General features: G+C 40.5%; 1 protein-coding gene across 2 annotated transcripts in view; it reads right to left on the bottom strand.

Annotated features, from left to right (window-relative positions):
* Positions 1–4,925: 4,925 nt before the first annotated feature.
* MAP3K21 (mitogen-activated protein kinase kinase kinase 21) overlaps positions 4,926–21,935 on the bottom strand; it is a 36,821-nt gene continuing 19,811 nt past the window's right edge. The window contains exons 3-11 of one of the 2 annotated variants that reach the window (XM_081186205.1): positions 21,686–21,834; positions 20,106–20,281; positions 18,091–18,331; positions 17,208–17,330; positions 13,897–14,013; positions 13,243–13,393; positions 11,171–11,265; positions 9,419–10,168; positions 4,926–8,386 (exon numbers count right to left, since the gene is read on the bottom strand). In XM_081186205.1, the coding sequence (XP_081042331.1) occupies positions 8,001–8,386; positions 9,419–10,168; positions 11,171–11,265; positions 13,243–13,393; positions 13,897–14,013; positions 17,208–17,330; positions 18,091–18,331; positions 20,106–20,281; positions 21,686–21,834 (2,188 nt within the window). In that variant the 3' untranslated portion in view covers positions 4,926–8,000. The remainder of the gene's footprint in view (positions 8,387–9,418; positions 10,169–11,170; positions 11,266–13,242; positions 13,394–13,896; positions 14,014–17,207; positions 17,331–18,090; positions 18,332–20,105; positions 20,282–21,685; positions 21,835–21,935) is intronic. The other variant, XM_081186206.1, reaches the window with a different exon arrangement.

Here is a 21,935-nt window from a genome sequence, read left to right as displayed (position 1 = left end):
CACGCCCATCCTTTGCTACTCCTTGTCGGGTCACTGCTTCATTTCTCCAGGGAGAGAGAGAGGAGAGGAGAGGTGCCGGGGATTGCCAAGCGCGCGTGACGCAAAGGGCCTGCCCATGCGCAGGCTGAGCTCCGCGTGGCGGGGGCGGAGGGAGGCGCTCTGCACATGCTTAGGAGGCACTCGCCAGTGGCGTGGGGGGTGCAGGGGGGCCAGCTGCACCGGGTGCAACATCTGGGGGTTAGGGTTAGGGGGCGCAAATCCACGGGTTAGGGGGCGCAAATTACTTGCCTTGCCCCGGGTGCTGACAACCCATGCTACGCCACTGACACCAGTGAATATGCCTACGGAATATGACCTGCTAGGATTATTAAATGTATAGGCCACTTCAAAGCATAAAGGGGTGTGCAAGATAAAAACAGAATAAATCACAAAAACGCAAGCCCTGGAAATAATAAAATCAATTCGACGTTTCTAAAAGCAATTCAGCCAATAAACAATGAAGTTATTCCCATGGAATCCGAAACAACAGAACATTTTCCTTAGCTATAAAATTTCTATTCTGTAAATGATCAGGTCACACTTTGGGGAAAGTCTTCTCAAACATCCCAGCATGAGGTGGCTGTCATGATTTTGGCTTGTAATTCATTCCAGGGAGCTGGAACTGCAACACTAAAAGCCTGTTTCGACAACAGCCTAGGGCACTGAAGTGCTGTCTGCAGTGGCCTACTTGAGGAGCACGGTTACCAGGGATATATTGAGTGAGGTGGCTCCTTAGATATCCTTAGACCACCCTGTGATCTTCAGATGAAGGGCGCTATAGAAATTAATTAATTAATTAATTAATTAATTATGTCCTATAGATATTGATAGGGATAAAGAATGAATGTTTGGAATGCTTTTGGGCGCAGGCCAATTGGATTTGAGGCTCCCTATCTTGCTTGCAAATTGGAATGAAATTGGAATGCAACTCCCAGATTATTCCCTAGGCCCATATTTCACTACACCATTTCAGCACACAAAAACGTGAATATTACATTTAAAAATGCACATTTTAGAGACTATTTTATGAATGCATTAAAAATGCAATTTTATGCAAAAGTTTTTTTTAAAATGTGCAATTTAAACGCGGTATTGTTGTGCATCCTTTCATCCTTTGAAAAAAATCTACAAAAAAGAAAAGAAGAAAAGATTGATCAAAACTGAAATGGGATGGAATTAGGCTACTGAGTCTAACCCTATTAATTAACTCAATTAACTTTCCTGGTAATATTTGCCTTTATATTAAGAGGAACTGGTTCCAACGCAGTTCAAAGGGACAGGAGACAATTGAATAGGAAAACATTATGCAATTGACATGAGGATTTAAACTTTTCAAACGAAAGAAATCTTTTTGTTGTGGACAGTTCATTCTTGGGGCAGTTTATTCAATGCAAAGCACTCCCTAACATTTACCTGAAAGTATTGCTCTACATTTTACCACTGATATTTAGCATAACTTCTAGACAGGTATTTGGGCAGGCAGGCACACATCTTTTTGGCAACACTGTTTTATGAAGAAATCAAAACCCACTACACAATCCAGCCAAAACAGAATGTACCTCAAATACGGCGGCTCTGGCAGACGATTTGTATGAGTGGGTGAAAAACAACACTCCTGCAATCAGAAGGCAGCTCCTTCCAATTCCTCCACATACTCCATCCTGCTCTAGACTTCCAGGACCCGTCCCAGGAGTGGGGGGGGGGGGTTTGCCGGGGGGGGGGAGGAGGTGTGCAGGCTTTTTGTGGAGGCTGTACTAGGTGTGTGTGTGTATCATTGTTGCATGAGCAATCTTCTCTGGATGCAATGCAATGATTTTAAATGAGTGTGCTAAGCAGGCACTTATCTTCCTCCCACCGAAATAAATGGGACTTCACAGAGCATCCATTTAACTTTAATTGCGAAAACGAATTTTTAAAAAATGGATTTAAACAAACATTTACAAGGCATTTGATTGTGAAACCTGAGATAGTCATGACGAAGGCAAAGAGAAACAAACTCCACGGCGTATTACTGCACAATCCAAAACTAGTCTCTCATTCCAGAAAAAAAGGACCGTACACAGTATCTCCGGATCTCTAGGGGTTTATCATAAACTTCAAATATACACACCAACTACATGCAAGGCTTCCCCAGATTTTCTTATACACCTGAGTTCTTTTATATAAAAGAACTAAATCAGTGTAAGTTTTAAATGATAAAGGACAAAATCTCAATTGAACTGTACACCAGATGTGGTGAACCTCTAGCCCTTGGGCCTAATTAGGTACACCAGGCCTTCCCATTTGGCTTTCCAGGCCATTTGGGTACGCCGTGTCCACCTGCTAATCACATGACACTGGGTAATTCAGTTTGTTAGAATGTGGTGCTGAGAAAACAGCAGGTTACAGGTTCTATCCCTGTATGGGACACCTGCATATTCCTACATTGCAGGGGGTCAGACTACAGGATCCTCAAGGTCCCTCCCAACTCTACAATTCCGTGATTCTATGAAAAAGGTTCATATATGATGTCAGGTATGGACAGGTAAAAGGCAGTGGGTCTAGTCCAAAAGGGGCTTATGGGGTGCCACTAGTCAGCTGATTGTCAGAAGCCCCATGCACAGCGCTTCAGAACTGTACTGAGCTTGTGAAGTGGTGATGATCAACAGTACCTCAAAGCATAGTGCAGGGTTCTTTGCAAGCACTTTGAAGCCTGGCAAGCAGCTCATTGTTGGGATTTCAAAGTACCTCCCCTCCGATTCACAAAGTCCTGCTCTATGCTTTGAAGTCCCACTGATCGGCTGATTGTCAGGCTTCAAAATGTAGCAGAGGGCTCCGAGTGTCAGCAGATTGTTGGGACTTCAAACCACGATCTCCCTGACATCACTGTGACACCAGGTGCTTGGCAGGTGTGTGGCCCTTCCCATCTGTCAAATTTGGCTGGCAAGGTGGGATGAGTAGAATCTGGACCACTGGCCAGATTGTTCTCTTCCCCTGCTCTACCCAATACAAAGGGGCAACATTTTAAAAGTACTATGCAGCACCTAAGGTTTTTTTCAAAAGAAGAAACTGACAGAAATATAAAATGCTTTGAAGAGAAACAATAATCAATAAACAAACAAAATAACTTAATTACTATCTAGTAGACAAAGACCACACAACTTACAACTAGCAGGCAATGTGTCTTAAAATTTTTGAGCAGACATAATACTTTTAAGTCCAAAGAAACATTTGTAATTTCTTCTTTTTAGTCTCTCCCTGCCCCGAGGAGATTGTTCACCACTCTGAACAAATTAAAACGGAAAACCTTTAACATGTCAGCAAAATACAACGTACAATTGCAGCTCATGTCCTTCAGAATTAACATGTCCTTTTGCTATGGAACCTTAGCTGAATATGGAATGCCATCTATGGCTTTGGATTAGAGGACTCTGGTTTCGGTGGTGGGTTCCATTGTCTCAAAATTCACAATGCACAGTCAAACCTTACGCTTAATTATTGAAATAAAGCGTAGAATCCAAAGGGTTGTGTATTGTGTTCCCCGTGTACACTGCGGGCTCTTGGCACTCCCCACCCCACGTTGCTCTTGAATGTCAGAAGACCTTCTGGAGTGGGACTCAAAGTGGTGCGAAAGCTACAGAAAGAAAGCAAAGACTAGCACATGCGCACACAGGTGAGAAAAAGGGCTTCCTACTCATGCACTGGTGTCCTTGGCATTGCAGACAAAGTCCTTAAGACAGGAAGAGAGGAAGACACACAGGTAAAAATACAAACGATGCTCCATTAAAAGGCAATTTCATTTCTGCTTCATATGCTAATCTACCAAAAGGGCACCACTTCTGAACAACTTCTAATTTAGAAGAATCAATTTCAGAAAACCTATCCATTTTACATTTTAATAATGCCTCAATATCTTAAAATACCTTCAAGAATTTATTTCACATGAATACTATAATGTTATAACTGGCCAAAACAGGATTTCATTTAAATTGCTCACACAGTTTGAAATGCATCTTTCTCAATAGGTAATTGTTACTGTAAAATTCTTACTGCATTCTGTTTCACATACTGTAGTGCATGCTGAATAAGAATCCAGATCTATAAGACATTAGACTTTAAAAGACCATAAAGGAATTTAAGAAAATTATGATTGGCACAGTAAAGCAAAACGTGTGTTTCACTGGAACTTTTTTCAGTAATTAAGATTCTCTAACAGCATTTTCAGTTCTACAAGAGATTAAGCACAGTGAACAACAGGGGAAAAAATCAGTTTGAAAGTGCCTGTCTTTTCCATTTGTTTCCCATAATCTTACTCAGAAGTACTACTGATTTTGGAAATTGTGATCAAGTTAATATTAATATTTACCTTATTTATTTTAAATAACATTTAAAATAAATAAGGTAAATATTAATATTAACATTTACCTGAAAGTATTGCTCTACATTTTACCACTGATATTTAGCATAACTTCTAGACAGGTATTTGGGCAGGCAGGCACACATCTTTTTGGCAACACTGTTTTATGGCAACACTGTTTTATGAAGAAATCAAAACCCACTACACAATCCAGCCAAAACAGAATGTACCTCAAATACGGCGGCTCTGGCAGACGATTTGTATGAGTGGGTGAAAAACAACACTCCTGCAATCAGAAGGCAGCTCCTTCCAATTCCTCCACATACTCCATCCTGCTCTAGACTTCCAGGACCCGTCCCAGGAGTGGGGGGGGGGGGGTTTGCCGGGGGGGGGGGGAGGAGGTGTGCAGGCTTTTTGTGGAGGCTGTACTAGGTGTGTGTGTGTATCATTGTTGCATGAGCAATCTTCTCTGGATGCAATGCAATGATTTTAAATGAGTGTGCTAAGCAGGCACTTATCTTCCTCCCACCGAAATAAATGGGACTTCACAGAGCATCCATTTAACTTTAATTGCGAAAACGAATTTTTAAAAAATGGATTTAAACAAACATTTACAAGGCATTTGATTGTGAAACCTGAGATAGTCATGACGAAGGCAAAGAGAAACAAACTCCACGGCGTATTACTGCACAATCCAAAACTAGTCTCTCATTCCAGAAAAAAAGGACCGTACACAGTATCTCCGGATCTCTAGGGGTTTATCATAAACTTCAAATATACACACCAACTACATGCAAGGCTTCCCCAGATTTTCTTATACACCTGAGTTCTTTTATATAAAAGAACTAAATCAGTGTAAGTTTTAAATGATAAAGGACAAAATCTCAATTGAACTGTACACCAGATGTGGTGAACCTCTAGCCCTTGGGCCTAATTAGGTACACCAGGCCTTCCCATTTGGCTTTCCAGGCCATTTGGGTACGCCGTGTCCACCTGCTAATCACATGACACTGGGTAATTCAGTTTGTTAGAATGTGGTGCTGAGAAAACAGCAGGTTACAGGTTCTATCCCTGTATGGGACACCTGCATATTCCTACATTGCAGGGGGTCAGACTACAGGATCCTCAAGGTCCCTCCCAACTCTACAATTCCGTGATTCTATGAAAAAGGTTCATATATGATGTCAGGTATGGACAGGTAAAAGGCAGTGGGTCTAGTCCAAAAGGGGCTTATGGGGTGCCACTAGTCAGCTGATTGTCAGAAGCCCCATGCACAGCGCTTCAGAACTGTACTGAGCTTGTGAAGTGGTGATGATCAACAGTACCTCAAAGCATAGTGCAGGGTTCTTTGCAAGCACTTTGAAGCCTGGCAAGCAGCTCATTGTTGGGATTTCAAAGTACCTCCCCTCCGATTCACAAAGTCCTGCTCTATGCTTTGAAGTCCCACTGATCGGCTGATTGTCAGGCTTCAAAATGTAGCAGAGGGCTCCGAGTGTCAGCAGATTGTTGGGACTTCAAACCACGATCTCCCTGACATCACTGTGACACCAGGTGCTTGGCAGGTGTGTGGCCCTTCCCATCTGTCAAATTTGGCTGGCAAGGTGGGATGAGTAGAATCTGGACCACTGGCCAGATTGTTCTCTTCCCCTGCTCTACCCAATACAAAGGGGCAACATTTTAAAAGTACTATGCAGCACCTAAGGTTTTTTTCAAAAGAAGAAACTGACAGAAATATAAAATGCTTTGAAGAGAAACAATAATCAATAAACAAACAAAATAACTTAATTACTATCTAGTAGACAAAGACCACACAACTTACAACTAGCAGGCAATGTGTCTTAAAATTTTTGAGCAGACATAATACTTTTAAGTCCAAAGAAACATTTGTAATTTCTTCTTTTTAGTCTCTCCCTGCCCCGAGGAGATTGTTCACCACTCTGAACAAATTAAAACGGAAAACCTTTAACATGTCAGCAAAATACAACGTACAATTGCAGCTCATGTCCTTCAGAATTAACATGTCCTTTTGCTATGGAACCTTAGCTGAATATGGAATGCCATCTATGGCTTTGGATTAGAGGACTCTGGTTTCGGTGGTGGGTTCCATTGTCTCAAAATTCACAATGCACAGTCAAACCTTACGCTTAATTATTGAAATAAAGCGTAGAATCCAAAGGGTTGTGTATTGTGTTCCCCGTGTACACTGCGGGCTCTTGGCACTCCCCACCCCACGTTGCTCTTGAATGTCAGAAGACCTTCTGGAGTGGGACTCAAAGTGGTGCGAAAGCTACAGAAAGAAAGCAAAGACTAGCACATGCGCACACAGGTGAGAAAAAGGGCTTCCTACTCATGCACTGGTGTCCTTGGCATTGCAGACAAAGTCCTTAAGACAGGAAGAGAGGAAGACACACAGGTAAAAATACAAACGATGCTCCATTAAAAGGCAATTTCATTTCTGCTTCATATGCTAATCTACCAAAAGGGCACCACTTCTGAACAACTTCTAATTTAGAAGAATCAATTTCAGAAAACCTATCCATTTTACATTTTAATAATGCCTCAATATCTTAAAATACCTTCAAGAATTTATTTCACATGAATACTATAATGTTATAACTGGCCAAAACAGGATTTCATTTAAATTGCTCACACAGTTTGAAATGCATCTTTCTCAATAGGTAATTGTTACTGTAAAATTCTTACTGCATTCTGTTTCACATACTGTAGTGCATGCTGAATAAGAATCCAGATCTATAAGACATTAGACTTTAAAAGACCATAAAGGAATTTAAGAAAATTATGATTGGCACAGTAAAGCAAAACGTGTGTTTCACTGGAACTTTTTTCAGTAATTAAGATTCTCTAACAGCATTTTCAGTTCTACAAGAGATTAAGCACAGTGAACAACAGGGGAAAAAATCAGTTTGAAAGTGCCTGTCTTTTCCATTTGTTTCCCATAATCTTACTCAGAAGTACTACTGATTTTGGAAATTGTGATCAAGTTAATATTAATATTTACCTTATTTATTTTAAAAAGGAAACCACACACATGTATATCTACACTGCAGTGTATCATTACCATTATATGATGGGTCTCCTTGCGAAAGTTCTTAAAAGTTCTTATTTTTAACAGTTACTGCCTTTGGGGGATTGCCTAATTAAATTACGTTTCAACTGGGAATTGAAAAGCTGCATACTTCTGAACAATTCCATGTTTGATTACAAGTAATTCCTTGGGTAAAATCCTACTTTTCTTTTGCCTGCAGACAAAACTTCCCTTGGCTGCAACTGGACTTTAGGATATAGCAGATCAAGTTTTTAATGAGAAAAAGCCAAAGGTAAAAAGGGCCTGCTGTTCTGCAACTAGGTAAAGGTAAATTACAATTGTGAGGAATTAAATGAATTCCACACGCATATTCATTCAGAATACTGTTATTAAACACTCACATCACGTACGGGTGTTGCAGAGCAACCCTTCCACTGTATATTCTTTCTATATTTAATGTTTTTCTGCCTGGTGAAATACCAGCACTATTGGTCAAAAAGATTAGGGGGAAAGCAGCATAAAGTTGTCATGCACAGAAAATGTTTCTTTAGAAAGGGCACAGGGGAAAAATCAAGGCACTTAAGACAAGAATTCTCTCTCCAGTTCATATATTGATGGCCGGCATGCTTTACTCTTCAACCTACACAGAGGCACTGTAGAGTCACTGTTTTGACCTTCTACATCAATATCTAGCAAAGATGGCATATGGGATTTAGTTCTCTCATCAGTGTCTGTCAGTGAGTTAACCGTTGAACCTCTATCACGCTCTGAACCGTCAGACTCAAAAGGGCTTGACTTCCGACGTTGTGGAATAGCCTGCCAAGGATCTAGCCGACTTCTTAGTGAAGAGGGTCGAGGTCTTGGTATAATGTTGACAATTCCTTGCTTTACAGGTGAAGGATTGTTTCTTTGCTGGAGAGATGGGCAGTGCACACTCTCCGGAGCCCCATTAGCAATTCCATTACCTAGAGTGGAGGGGAAAGGCAACAAAGACAAATTTAAAACAAGCCTAGGACAGTGCATATACAGTGTATATGCTAAGGGGAACTTAAGATGAGCAGTTAATGTGCACAATAACCGGCCGTTGTACACATTCACCAGGACCAACGGAGAATGGAGAATCCTTCCATGATGACATTGACATGTATTTTGATCAGGCAACATTCAAAGACAGGGAATGTGCACATCTCTGCTGAATTTTGCACATTCTCCAGCCACCATGCATAATCTCCAGCAGGCACTGTGGAATATTTTGTACATTCACTCAGCCATATGCACATTCTCTAGTCACTTTGCATAATATCCAAAACCCATGTCCTATTATTATTATTTCTTGTTCAGAAGTGTGCAGTCTGTGCTCTCTGGGCTGCTTTTGGCCTGCTGCCTCAAAATATATACATTCCCCAAAGCCTAGTGGAAATTATGCATAATGGCTGGAGAACGTATAAAAGTCCATCACTGCATATACACTTTCCAAGGCCTGTTGGGGATTATATATATTGACTGGGAAATATGCACAATTCCTTCTTCATGGAAGGATTATATGCACATTCTCCATGAAGCCTAGTGAATGCACATAACAGCCAGTTATTATGCACATCAACGGGTCAACTTAGCTTCCTCTTAATATATATATTAGAAATTAGCTAACATTTTTAGCAAATTGAAAAGTAAGGCAGCTGTATAATAGAATACATCAAATCTATTTAATGTTCTACCCAGGGAGGCTAACTAGGTGCGTGTGTTACATATCTTTAGATGCCAAGCAAAAACATTCCTCTTCTCCCAGGCTTTTTGCTAATTAAACAATCTATGGCCTTTTAAATTGTGTGGGGTAAGGTTATTGCTTTTGTTTGTTACTATGGCATGCATCTTTGTGTTTTTATATTGATAATAATGATAATAATAGTCATCATCATGTCAGAGTACTTTCTTCGTTGCAGTAAAGAAAACAAAACAAATTACAGATTAATTGATTGATTGATTTTGCTACTCACTTATGGCATGGCATGGGTTTCCATCTGACACGGTTCGTCTGTGACCCAAAGCTCTTGCTTTTGAGGAAGAGGCATTGGATATGAATTGAGATTCTTCCTTCAAAGGAAGATGGGGAGATGGCACATTAGAATCAGCAGCAGGATCAGCTTTGGCCATTTGTTCTCTTTTACTCGCTGGACTTTCAGACAAAAAGTGTCTAATGGGAACATCTCTGTTAAAGGGCAGCGTGCTCATAATTGTATCTTCACTGTCAGACTGAAGGAGGCATTTAGTGGAAGCAGAAGAAAGAGAGAAAAGGTTCACAGGTGAACATAGTGAAGGGACGTGCGTTTCCTCCTTCTTGGGCTGCAACCTTACAGGGCTTGCACTTCTGTGAAACTTGGAAGCTCGTTGAAATATTCCATCACGCCTTTTCTTTTCCTCCTTGGGCAGTACTTCTTCAGGAGCCTGAAATCTGTTCAGCTCCCTAATATCCACGCCCAGTGCTACTGATGCAAGGAGGACCCCGCATCCATAAAGCACTGTGTCAGTTTTCTTTTTCTGAAATGTTCTGCTGAGGCTGTTTGTAGGGGTCATTTGTGGAGTGCTATTTGCAGAACTTGCTGAATTTCTTTCTTCGGAGCTCTCCTGTTCTGCAGAATGAAATCCTTGGTCATCCTTCCAAAGAGGTAGATCGATGTAGGCCTGATTTGGCAATTTTAATTGCTTTGGTCGCTTAGTATCCAGACCTTCAGAGGAAAGCCTCTGCTCTGTATAGAGACATTAAGTTGTTTACATTCAAGTATAACATTCTTTTCTTCACCACCAGTATGTACTTTAAAAAAAAGCTTAGCAACTGTAATATCTCTGCAGAGTTGTGAAGTGCATTCAAACACCAAAGAGAATAAGAGGAGAAGCTATCATGTACCACATGGCTTGCTTAAGTAGAAACCTTAATCACACACAAGTAAACAATAAAGCAATTGCTTTTCAACTTGACCACCCAGATAAACTGCCCTTCTGAAGAGCTAGATGGCAAATTTCTTTGGTTTTAGTTTTTAAGTTTTGGTTTTTAGTTTTTAAGAATGTAGTTGCTGGCTGTATGCTCATACCATCTATTTTGCTATTTCTCCTGTGTTCATGAATGTCTCTGGGGTAGCAAATAAGACAAATAAAGTTGAAATTCTGCTCAGTGGTGGAGCTCATGTTCTGCATGTGAAACCCCATGTTCAACCCCAAACATTTCCATTTAAAGACTTTCAGGTTTGTGACAAGCCTACCTAGATCATGATTTGCTGTTGGCTACATCACATGGCAATGACTGGATATTAGTCACATTTGTGCATCATGGCAAGCTAGGCTTTCTGACTTAGTATGGCTTATTGAAAATGAGCAGATTATTGGTGCACACTGTCCAGTTGCTCCATCATTACTTCTCCCCTGTGCTTCATGTCCAAATCAGAAGCTGTGGCTTGCTTCTCTCTAACAAGCCACAGTTGCAAGCCACCTTAAAGCTGTGGTTTGTTGTCTGCTCTCAGCAAGCCACAAGAAGCCAGAATGTCTGGCTTATCATGATGTGTGAACAAAGTTTTGTCTCTGAACATGGTTCCACCTTAAATCTCATTTAGAATATTTCTATTTTAGGGTTTTTAACTACTCTTATGAACTCCATGTTTAATTCTGAGTGCTGATGCCCACAAGATCCTGAAAAACAAAAGCAGTATTTCCATATATAGCTATAATATATCACTATATATAGTATGCACACTCACCTTGGTCTATGAACAAAGACGCTAAAGGAACACCTTTCTGATTCTTCATCAAAAGTGTTGGCCAAGGACTACTGCCATCTGAGAGGGGTCTTATTCTGAAACAAGAGAAAATATTTAGTATGAAGAAAACCACTCTTAATAAACAGATAGCTAAGTAAACAAAAAACCTTAACGGGACAGGTTTTCTGCTAAACAACAGAACATGATCTGGCTATTGTTGCAGTTCCTATGCAGCAGTTAAAAGTTGGCTTGCTTGAAACAAATGATTTGGACTTTATTTAATCCCACCCACCCTTTTCCTGCAGTGAAACATTTCAGTTCAACTACTTTTGGTGATTGAAAACAAAAATCTCAGGACATTCCTACAGTATACAAACAGAGCACCACACACACACACACACACACACACACACACATCTCCTATAAACTTGTTGAATCAAATCTTCAGTGATTTAGGACAGTGGAAAATCTTCCAATTCAAGGTTTTCTGGAAAACCCACGTCTCTGATACAAATGTTACAATGTTAACCAGGAGTTTGAAACTATTCATTTTCCTGCACTGCATTAAGAGATAAAACCTATTCATTTTCGAGATCCAGAGTCAGTAGTTTGCAGCTAAGCCACAGGACTTTTGTATAATTGATGGTTCTCAATATTTTCTTCAAGCAACGAAGTGGGTGAAGTGGGTGCACTTTTTTTCAGAATAAATCTGAACAAGACATCTCTGAATGTTTAACCCCTGGCATGCCTCAAATTGTGTACCTTAAAATTCCAGTAATTCATGTTTGCATTAAGTTAAAAACCTAGGATGTTTTCAGGAAAGAGATTGTCTCTGCCCTCTGCCCTCCTCACAGTGTTTGAATTTTGCTGCCAGAATTTCTGACTCTTATTCATTACAGCCAGTGCTTTTTTTCTTTAAAAAATGTTTAGGGGTCCTCTCATTTTCCTACTCAGATTGAAATACTGCCCCTCAATGAGGCCAAACTTAGATTCACAAAATGTTTAGGGGTATGTGTACCCCTGTGTCCCCCCAGAAAAAAGCACTGATTACAGCTGTTCAATTAGGCATAGACAGATGCCTCCTAACTGGACCTGCATCAGGAATAATCCCACACAGGTTTAGCCACTATAAAATGGAAAATAAGTATGGTTTTGTAAGCCTCATTTAGTTCAGTTGTACTTGTTGACTGTGATTTTCCAACACATTTGGCTATATTTGTGCATCACCAAACCATGGTTTTGTGTGCTGTCCACAAGAAGGAATGAGCCAGAACAAGCTTCACGCCTGAGTGCTCTCTCTGCCCTCTCTTTTGTTCAGAAGATTTCACTCCTGTTTTAATTAACCACAGCTTCCTTTGTTATCCAATCTGGAATCAGAGTCAGCATTAAGTATGGATAATTTAAACAAACCAGCTTCAGAACTCCCAGATTACTCTGTGCACAGTACACAGTACACAGAAGGTGTGTGTGTGTGTGTGTGTGTGTGTGTGTGTTGAACACTTCAGTGTCCAGAATGGGCTTCTTCAAGAATCATTACTCCACCACTTCCTTCAAAGGCGCCTAATACAGTTCCCTCCCCAGGCAATCCCCAACTAGCCATAATGGGCAAAAGTCGAGACTACAGATCAAAAAGATTCAAATATACTATAAAATGTATACAGTGGTACCTAGGGTTACATACGCTTCAGGTTACATAGCTTCAGGTTACAGACTCCGCTAACCCAGAAATAGTACCTTGGGTTAAGAACTTTGCTTCAGGATGAGAACAGAAATTGTGCGGTGGTGGCGCGGTGACAGCAGGAGACCCTATTAGCTAAAGTGATGCTTCAGGTTAAGAACAGTTTCAGGTTAAGAACGGACCTCCGGAACGAATTAAGTACTTAACCCGAGGTACCACTGTGTATAATTTTGCATATGCATACTGGTTTTTATTAAGGTGCTGTTGCGTTCATTTTATTCTAAACAGCCCTGAGCCTTCCAGGTAAAGGACAGGATATAAGCTTATCAAAACAAAAACAACTACAAAAACACCACCTTTGTATTGCATTCCTCATGCCACATAGCAGCTATACCTCTCTTTACAATCCGTACGCTCTTTTGTTTGAACTGAGCTTGGCCCCCATGTGCACCCTTTCTTTTTGAAGCCTCGCTTGACATCTTCAAATTCTTCCTGATGACAAACTGTGCTCCTTCCCCACGTTTTGTTGCTCTCATCCGAGGTCACTGCAGAAAGATGAAAGATCTCAAGAGCAATTCCAAGCAGTATGGCTTTATGGCAGTGCATATCCGAAAATACCCGATGCTTTAGCATTCACATTATGCTACTGTAAAAAAGATTACCCCCGCCCCCCAATTAAAGGACAGCTAAGATAAAATCAAATTCAAGCAGGCAAAGAGTTATTTCATCTATGAAGGTAGGAGGTAAGAAAAGAAACTAAGCCAATCAACAGAAAATGTCCGATTTCTTTTCATGCTTTTGATTTTTCTTTATACATTTTGGCAAGCTATAGTTACTAAGCACTTGTATCAGATATACATATAGAGTAATGCCTTTTGTGATATAACTTAATAGGGCGAAGTCATAATATACAGTTAATGCATTTGCATTCATTTGAAACACAATCTCTGGAATGGATATCCAAGTAAGTGCTCAGGCTATCAGTGCATACAAATTTAGCTTAGAAATTAATTTAACCAACACCTTTTATGATTTAATGTGGTCTTGCCTTTTTTCTTAACCCCACTGGGAAGTTCATATTCGCTTGTGATATCTACATCTTGATGGTACACATATATACTGTTTCTTTGCCCATTAGCAGTATTTGGGTCAGTTTTGGAAATCACTGAAGAAACAATTAAGAGAATAGAGATGAAAATACCAAGTTGCGCTTCAGCTTGGTATTAAGCAAATACCATATTCTTAACCAGGCATCCCAAAGTACAGAGGCCTTCCATTCATCCTAGGAATAGCTTCTTCAGCTCATGGAGATGAGAGGTAAGTGTTCACAGCTGATTACTTTGTGATCCATTTTTAAGCAGTCAAATCCTATGGTTGACAGCACCATCACCATCAACAACAAATCTTTAGGACTGGATAGAACAGCTGCTGAAATAGTGCAATATGTATTGTGTTGTGGCAGCTTTCCAGGTCAGACATGACACCATGCTATAGTCATCATGTTTCATCTAATCCAGTGTAACAACCTGGCCACAATGTTGCAGATACAGCAAAGAGGATTGGGCAGCCACACTGACAAGAGCTATTTTGTACATTGCCCAGATAACTAACAATAGGGAAAATAATAATTATTTACTAAGTGAAGTCTTGCTGTGCCACACAATACTATTATACAACACAGTACAGGAATGGATGTGAATGAAGCATGTTTAGATGGAATGTAGTTAGTAGCTTGGCCATACAGTGGTACCTCGCAAGACGAATGCCTCGCAAGACAAAAAACTCGCTAGACGAAAGGTTTTTTTGAGCTGCTTCGCAAGACTATTTTCCCTATGGGCTTGCTTCGCATGACAGAAACGTCTTGCAAGTTTGTTTCCTTTTTCTTAACACCGTTAATACAGTTGCGACTTGACTTCAAGGAGCAACTCATAGAACGCGGTGTGGTAGCCTTTTTTGAGGTTTTTAAAGACTTTGGTGATTTTTGAAGCTTTTCCAAAACTTTCCCGACACCGTGCTTCGCAAGACGAAAAAAATCGCAAGATAACAAAACTCGCGGAATGAATTAATTTCGTTGAGAGAATTATAACCCCCCCAATCCCTATATACTCATTATACCTTCCCTAATTTTTCCTAAACATATTGGACTGGACTCTGAGTGGAAGAAACCTTGCAGAATGATACTTCTGCACCCCTTTCTATACACAGTTGGTCCTCTGCCTGACCAAAAGTCACTCTGAGGGTCAGAGATCTTCTGGAATTTCAAGAAGTTGCAGTGCAAAGGAAGGACAAGGCAAATCCTTTTCTGCAAGCTTTCTCTTACTTGTCATTCCAAGATCCAGCCCATTGGATGATGTACAATGTATGAGGAAAACAAAATTGGTAAAGTTACACTGGAACTTTTTGTGGGTTTTTAATGCTCTCTGTTCAGATTACAATCACAGGAATCCAATTACTGGGATACAAAGATCCATTTCTACAGGAGGTGACTGCATTAGAAAAATAAAAAAATATCTCCTGTATACATATCCCAAGACTCCTTGGAACAACCTCTATGCAGGATTTGGCCCCTTCAAGGGCTTGCACACCACAGACTCCATAACTGTACAGCCAGCATATGTTCTTTTCTTCTCAGTTCCGTAGATCCCAGGCAATTCTAATATTTTAACTCTAACATTTTATGTTCTTGAGAAGGATTATGGTGGTGGTGGGAAGCTTGAAGACTTACAAACTCGTTTACAAAATCTGCCCAATTCAAGGAGTCTCTCAAAAATATTCAAGACTGGGTTCACAGTCTAAGGAATATTTAACATATAGTTCCAATGTATAATTGTCTAAAGAAACCAAATTGAGAGATATAACCTCTCCTTCTTCAAAAAACTTCCAAGTTGGTAACGACCTTTATAAAAATCAAATCAATAAAGCCTGATTACAAGCATTACCAACAGTTAAAAATAAATCCTGCATGAGGAAGAATTTGCGTTTTATAGCCTTTTTGATTATTTTCATTAAAAACCTGATGTGACAGGCCTTGGAATTTCATTTCCAGACAAAGGTGACTAGACCTCTGTTTCTAAACTGTATTGAAGGGGCTCCCATTCCTTCCATTATGCCACTGCAGTGCAGCCCAAAATTAGGTGAAGGGAGAAAATGTACCACAGAATAAGAAAACAGTTTCAGCTTCAGCCAAATAAGTACACAAGTTAAATGTCTGTAAGAACTCCCCTTCAGCTTTATCTATCAAGTCTGAAAGAACAGAAGATAATGGGAACAAAGGATTAAGAAAATGCTGTTCAAAGAGAAGAAAATAATCTTTTGTTTACAAGACATCCAGGTTGAACGGCAGACAGACAATAGCCCCTTTCATTTCTGGGAAACAGGAGTGATAATTTATTACCCTCAAACAGAAAACACTGAATAATTAACCAGTGTTAGGCTGTGTGAAAGGGGAAAACACTTGGAACTAAGCTGAATGTAAAAGTCCCTTCATGCGTGCACAGAGGCAGGCAGGCAGACACAACATACAGTAACTCTACTGAAAATCTCAAGATGCATTCCAGCAAACTGCCCACCTATATTCATGTTTCTTTTCATATATATATATGAGAATAAAATTATTTATTTAAAATTCTACAAGTCCTGTCTTGGGCACAATTCATACACCAAGCAAAAACCAGAAGCTATTTGTGATTAATTGCACAGCCCAAATTGACAAACCATGGTTTGTAAGATGGTAGGAAACCAGAATCAGAAGTTGATGGCTAGTTTGCAATCCAAGGTGCTGCAGTCTTCAGGTTTTCTGAACTGACCAGCCATAATTTGTGGGCATCACACTACCTCCAAATGCCAAAGCACCTTGAGATAGGAATGCTGAGCAGGTAGGAAAAGGAAGCAAAAAAGCAGCTCTAAACCAGTTTGGATCAGAAGCTCAAATCATGGTTTGCGGCTGTAAACTATAGTTACCAGAAACCATGGTTTGGTGGAATGCCTAAATTAAGCCTCCAACACAGTTAAATTTTAAGTCACTGCCTCATTACCATTGTTAATGCTAACCACAGTGTAAAATAACTCTGAAATTAATAACAAAATCTTTTTTTAATTTGAGAATTTTCTCTCCATTGTTTTAAACTACCATATCTTCACCTTCACCTCGTACTGGCTAACAATAACAGTATACTCCTATACATGTTTGATTGGAAGTAAGTCCCACTGAATTCAATAGGGCTTACTGCCGGCTAAGTGGGTATAGGATTTCAGACTTAGGCTGTATTAAAATGTACAGCAAGATCAGGAGCGTTCAGTCATTCCAGATTAAGAAAATCAAGATCGGGGGAAGGGGGACAATACCTGAATTAGACTTACATTGTATAGCTCGAAGACGGGGAATTATTAGGGGGCTACTTGGTGGACTAGAGCTGTTACTGTTTAAACTTCTTCGCTTATCCAGGTTCGGGGAGGCTTGCACTGTTATCTTGTGTTGAAAATCTGTTATAAACAGGAGAAGAATGTATTTGTATAATAAAATAAAAACCCAAATTCAAACTAACATGCTACTTCTTTACATATAACAATAGTTACAGGCATTTTTTTTAAAAAAAGCACAAAATTCATTATTTGTTGCACCTGCAATTTTGCCTACCTCTAAAGAACTTGGTGCAGTGTTTTTACAGCATAATCACAACCTAGCTGGTGCACTGCTTTTCATGTTGGCTCATATTTAAGTGTCACTAAGTGCCATGGAGACAACTCTGAAGGTAACATGCAACACAATCCTAGTAAGACCCTTTGAATCCAGTGGTTCTTACTCCCTGGTAAACAGGTACAGGAAGAACAGTAGCCACAGCTACTGAGCAGAGGAAGGGATCCATGTTTGCTGCTCTTTCACAAACCCTTGACACACCAGTAATAAATACTTTGGTGTGAACAAAGATATAATATGTTCTCAACAGGGGAATTCCCTACCAGAATTCTACTTCAAAGCAACATTCCCCAGTATATTTGGTTTCCCAATTCAGGAAGTTTGATTGGCTGATAGAACAAAATTCTAAACCAAACACAAGGGAGGTCTGTGCTAACGCCTCAATATCTTCAAAACGTTGCTCATTTGTCACACTGAAATGCATAATATGATAGCAGTATAGTATCTAACCTTTCAATAGCACTCTCTGAAACTTTCAGCCCAGTATTTGAAATCTGCAAATGCAGTAGCCATCCTAAATAAATGCATAGATGAGGAAAATCGAACCTGAAGGCAGACTGATTCTGTGACCATCTTTAAACTTTAATCTGCTTTTTTTGAACTTTCCCTTTCTCTTCTTCACATTGGGCTTGTCTTGGTTTAACTGGAATATCAAAATATTGAGTTCTCGCTCCAGTACATCGATCTCCCGTTCTGCTAACTGCTGCTCACGCCGCTTCAACAACTCTTCTTGTGACTTCTGATGGAGAGCAGCTCTTGTTAATTCTTCTTCTCGTGACCTCAGCTCCTAACGATAGTTACAGAAAAACTAGTTAGGAAACAAGTCTTCTGCCATGTGATGAAAAAAAATAATTCCATAAGTATTTCTAGATAGCATACCTGACAACTTTCAAACAAGAGGGAGATAGGGTGAAATCTCCCTCTTTCCACACCAAGGCTATTTTTAAAAGAGGTAGTCAACAAGACTCTAGCCGAGCTTTGTTGGATTAAGGACAAATTTGGGACATTGTTTCCCTCATCAATTTGGTTTGTTTTTTGTTAACCTCCACAATGTGTTCTGAAATGTGACTCTAAATTATTATTTTAGCAAGTAGACTGCAGAAGAGGAAAAGAAAAACGGGCCTCGGCCCAGGATACCTAAAGGAGCGTCTCCACCTCTATCATTCGGCCCGGACACTGAGGTCCAGATCCAAGGGCCTTCTGGTGGTTCCCTCAATGTGAGAAGTGAGGTTCCAGGGAACCAGGCAGAGGGCCTTCTTGGTAGTGACACCCTCCCTGTGGAACACCCTCCCTTCAGATGTCAAGGAAATAAACTGACTTTTAGAAGACATCTGAAGGCAGCCCTGTACAGAGAGGTTTTTAATGGTTGGTGTTTTACAATTTTTTATATATGCTGTTAGACGCCCAGAGTGGCTGGGGAAACCCTGTCACTCTGGGTGGGGTATAAATAATAAAATTGTTATTATTGTTGTTGTTATTATTATTCAATACAATGCCAGATAACTAAGATCTAGTAGGCATGCCAGTGCCCCAAGGGCTTCCCTACTTTTTCTGCAGGAAAGCTTTTAATGTAGAGTATGAAAGTCAACTTGGATGGTAGCTTACGAAGTTTCCCATTAATATTTGTAACAAAAGAATAGTTAGCCCAGTGCAGTGTGTGTGTGTGTGCGCGCGCGCGCGCACACACACACACAAACATATAGGAAAAGGCAAGATTTCAAATAATGCAGAAGCTTCTTTTCTTCACAATTAGCTGCTCGCCCAATGAAGGCTTTGTTTTTTATATATGATTAGTCACCCAACTTTTAAACAATTACATATACATTTGTATATAGTAAGCCCGCAACTTGTGTGTGTTCAGCTTTATGTACATGGCAAAAAAATAAAAATAAAAAGTTGGGTGACTTTGGCAATCCCACCTGCCATTAAGCCCAGTGTGTTCTGACTATACATCACTGCATAAGGATAAAAGAGCAATTTAAAAGAGTTAAAGAGTACCAAGAATTACCGTATTTTTCACCCTATGGGACACACTTTTCCCCCCTCAAAAAATGAAGGGGAAATGTGTGTGCATCCTATGGGGCGAATGCAGGCTTTCGCTGAAGCCTGGAGAGGGAGAGGGGTCAGTGCGCACCGACCCCTCTCGATCTGCAGGCTTCAGGAAGCTATCTGCAAGCCTTGGGAGCCCGCGGGAGTTCCCACCAGTCTCCCAAGGCTTCCGGAGAGCTGCCTGCATACCAAAGCCCGGGGTGCGCTGAGTAGCATGCCCCGGGCTTCGGGCAGATATCCGCAAGCCTGGGGAGACCAGCGCGACTTCCCGCCAGGCTCCCTAGGCTTGCGGATCGCAGCCTGTTCTGGGGGCTGGGGTTGGGGGAAGCTTGGGCTTCTCCCGCCCCAGCCCCGCGCCTGGGAAAAAAATAATAATTCCCCCCCCTTTATTCCCCCCCGAAAAAAAACTAGGTGCGTCCTATGGGCCAGTGCGCCCTATGGGGCGAAAAATACGGTAAGAGGGGGACACACAATACCACAATCTCAGTGTCTGTTCTTTAATGTTCACTCACTTTTTCCTTGGTCCTCAGTTCATCAAATATCTGTTGAATTTCTAGTTTCCAGTCATCTTGCATGGAATGGAAAGATTCCTGAGGCATCTCAGTCAAAACAGCCCCCTCAATGGCAGTAAGCTGCTCAAGAATCAAGGTAAAGGGCGGTCGGATATGGGGATCCTGAGCCCAGCACACTAAAATTCATCAATTGCATCAGTTAGAAGAAAAGGGAACAAAATCTGACACAACAACAACAACAACAACAACAACAACAATAATAATAATAATAATTTATTTATATCCCACCCATCTGGCTGGGTTTCCCCAGCCACTCTGGGTGGCTTCTGACAGAATATTAAAATACAATAGTCTATTAAACATTAAAAGCTTCCCTAAACAGGGCTGCCTTCAGATGTCTTCTAAAAGTATGGTAGTTGTTTTTCTTTTTGACATCTCGTGGGAGGGCGTTCCACAGGGCGGGTGCCACTACCGAGAAGGCCCTCTGCCTGGTTCCCTGTAACTTGGCAGCTTTTAAGAATTAATTTCTTTTTAAGCATTTCTATAATGTTTATATAATGTTTCTAAAAAACCCCTCAAAACAATTAATAGAGCACTTTCTTGGTAGAGTAGGGTTTGCTTCAGATTGCATTAAATGAGGCAATTTCCTCAGACTGTCCAGAGCTATGTATAAAAGGTAGCACATGACTTGGATGCATGCACAGATTATTTTAGGCATGACCTGTTAAATAACTTACGGTCCTTTCACTTTCAAAAAGTGAGACCACAAATATATTCATCATGTGCATTTTTGCCTGGGTCTCACACAATCTTCTTTTTGCAACGGTGACCCGAAGGCACAGACCCATGTCCTATATATTAATCCAGGCTCAAAATATGGAAGCATGGCACACAAGAGCTTTTAAAAATAAGGATTCCTTCACTTCCCTCCTATGAATTATTCAATTTGTAGATCCGCAAACATCATGCATCGATAAAATCATGCTACACCAATAAAATAAACTGCTTCCGATGTAACTTTTCATTAACTTTGAGCATTAACTGCACTGACTTGCAGACTCTAAGCAAGTAGCTCAGTTGGTTGGAGCTCAGTGCTGAGAACACCAAGGCTGCAGGTTGGATCTCCGTACGGGACAGCTGCATATTCCTGCATCGCAGGGGTTTGGACTACTAGATGATTCTCACTGCTCCTTCCAACTCTACAGTTCTAAGATTCTAAGCCACACTGTCTCAACCTGAGCTACGTCACAGGCTGTGGTGAGGCCACACTGCTATTCTGAGCTTCTTTGGAGGAAGGGCAGAATATAACTTAATGAATAAATGAGCAAGAAAGCACTTTCAAAGATGAATGCAGCTTTTAAAATGAAATTACATTCCACTGCTGAACGCGTTAAAAAAACGTTTTTAGTACTGGACTAAAATGAAATGGGAAGCTGGTGCTTTCTATACCTTAACGTAAGTGATGACATTTCTAAATGAAGTGCTAAAACTAAAAAAAATGTACACATATTATGGACAACATGCGAGTTATCTCATAGCAACTCCCCCCCCCCCTTTTTTTTAATAAGCAGCACAAGTACCTTTCATTAGTTTAGCAAATGGTTCGGGACATGTGGATGGAATGGGCAAAGTAAGCTTATTGACAGCAACACCGTAAGCCACAGCAAGACCATCAATGCCTCGGTATGGAACTTCTCCCGTAAGGAGTTCCCACAGCAATACGCCATAACTATAAATAAATGTTCATTTGACAGTTAAATACATGGCTTAATGAAGGGCAAAACAAAAACTAAAAAGGTCATCAGCCCATCTAGAAAGAAGGAAAGCATC

This window comes from Podarcis bocagei, assembly GCF_964188305.1.
Source record: "Podarcis bocagei genome assembly, chromosome: 3".
NCBI classification, from domain to species: Eukaryota; Metazoa; Chordata; class Lepidosauria; order Squamata; family Lacertidae; genus Podarcis; species Podarcis bocagei.
Note: the sequence above shows the minus strand (reverse complement) of the source record. Positions and strands in the feature narration are given on the sequence as shown.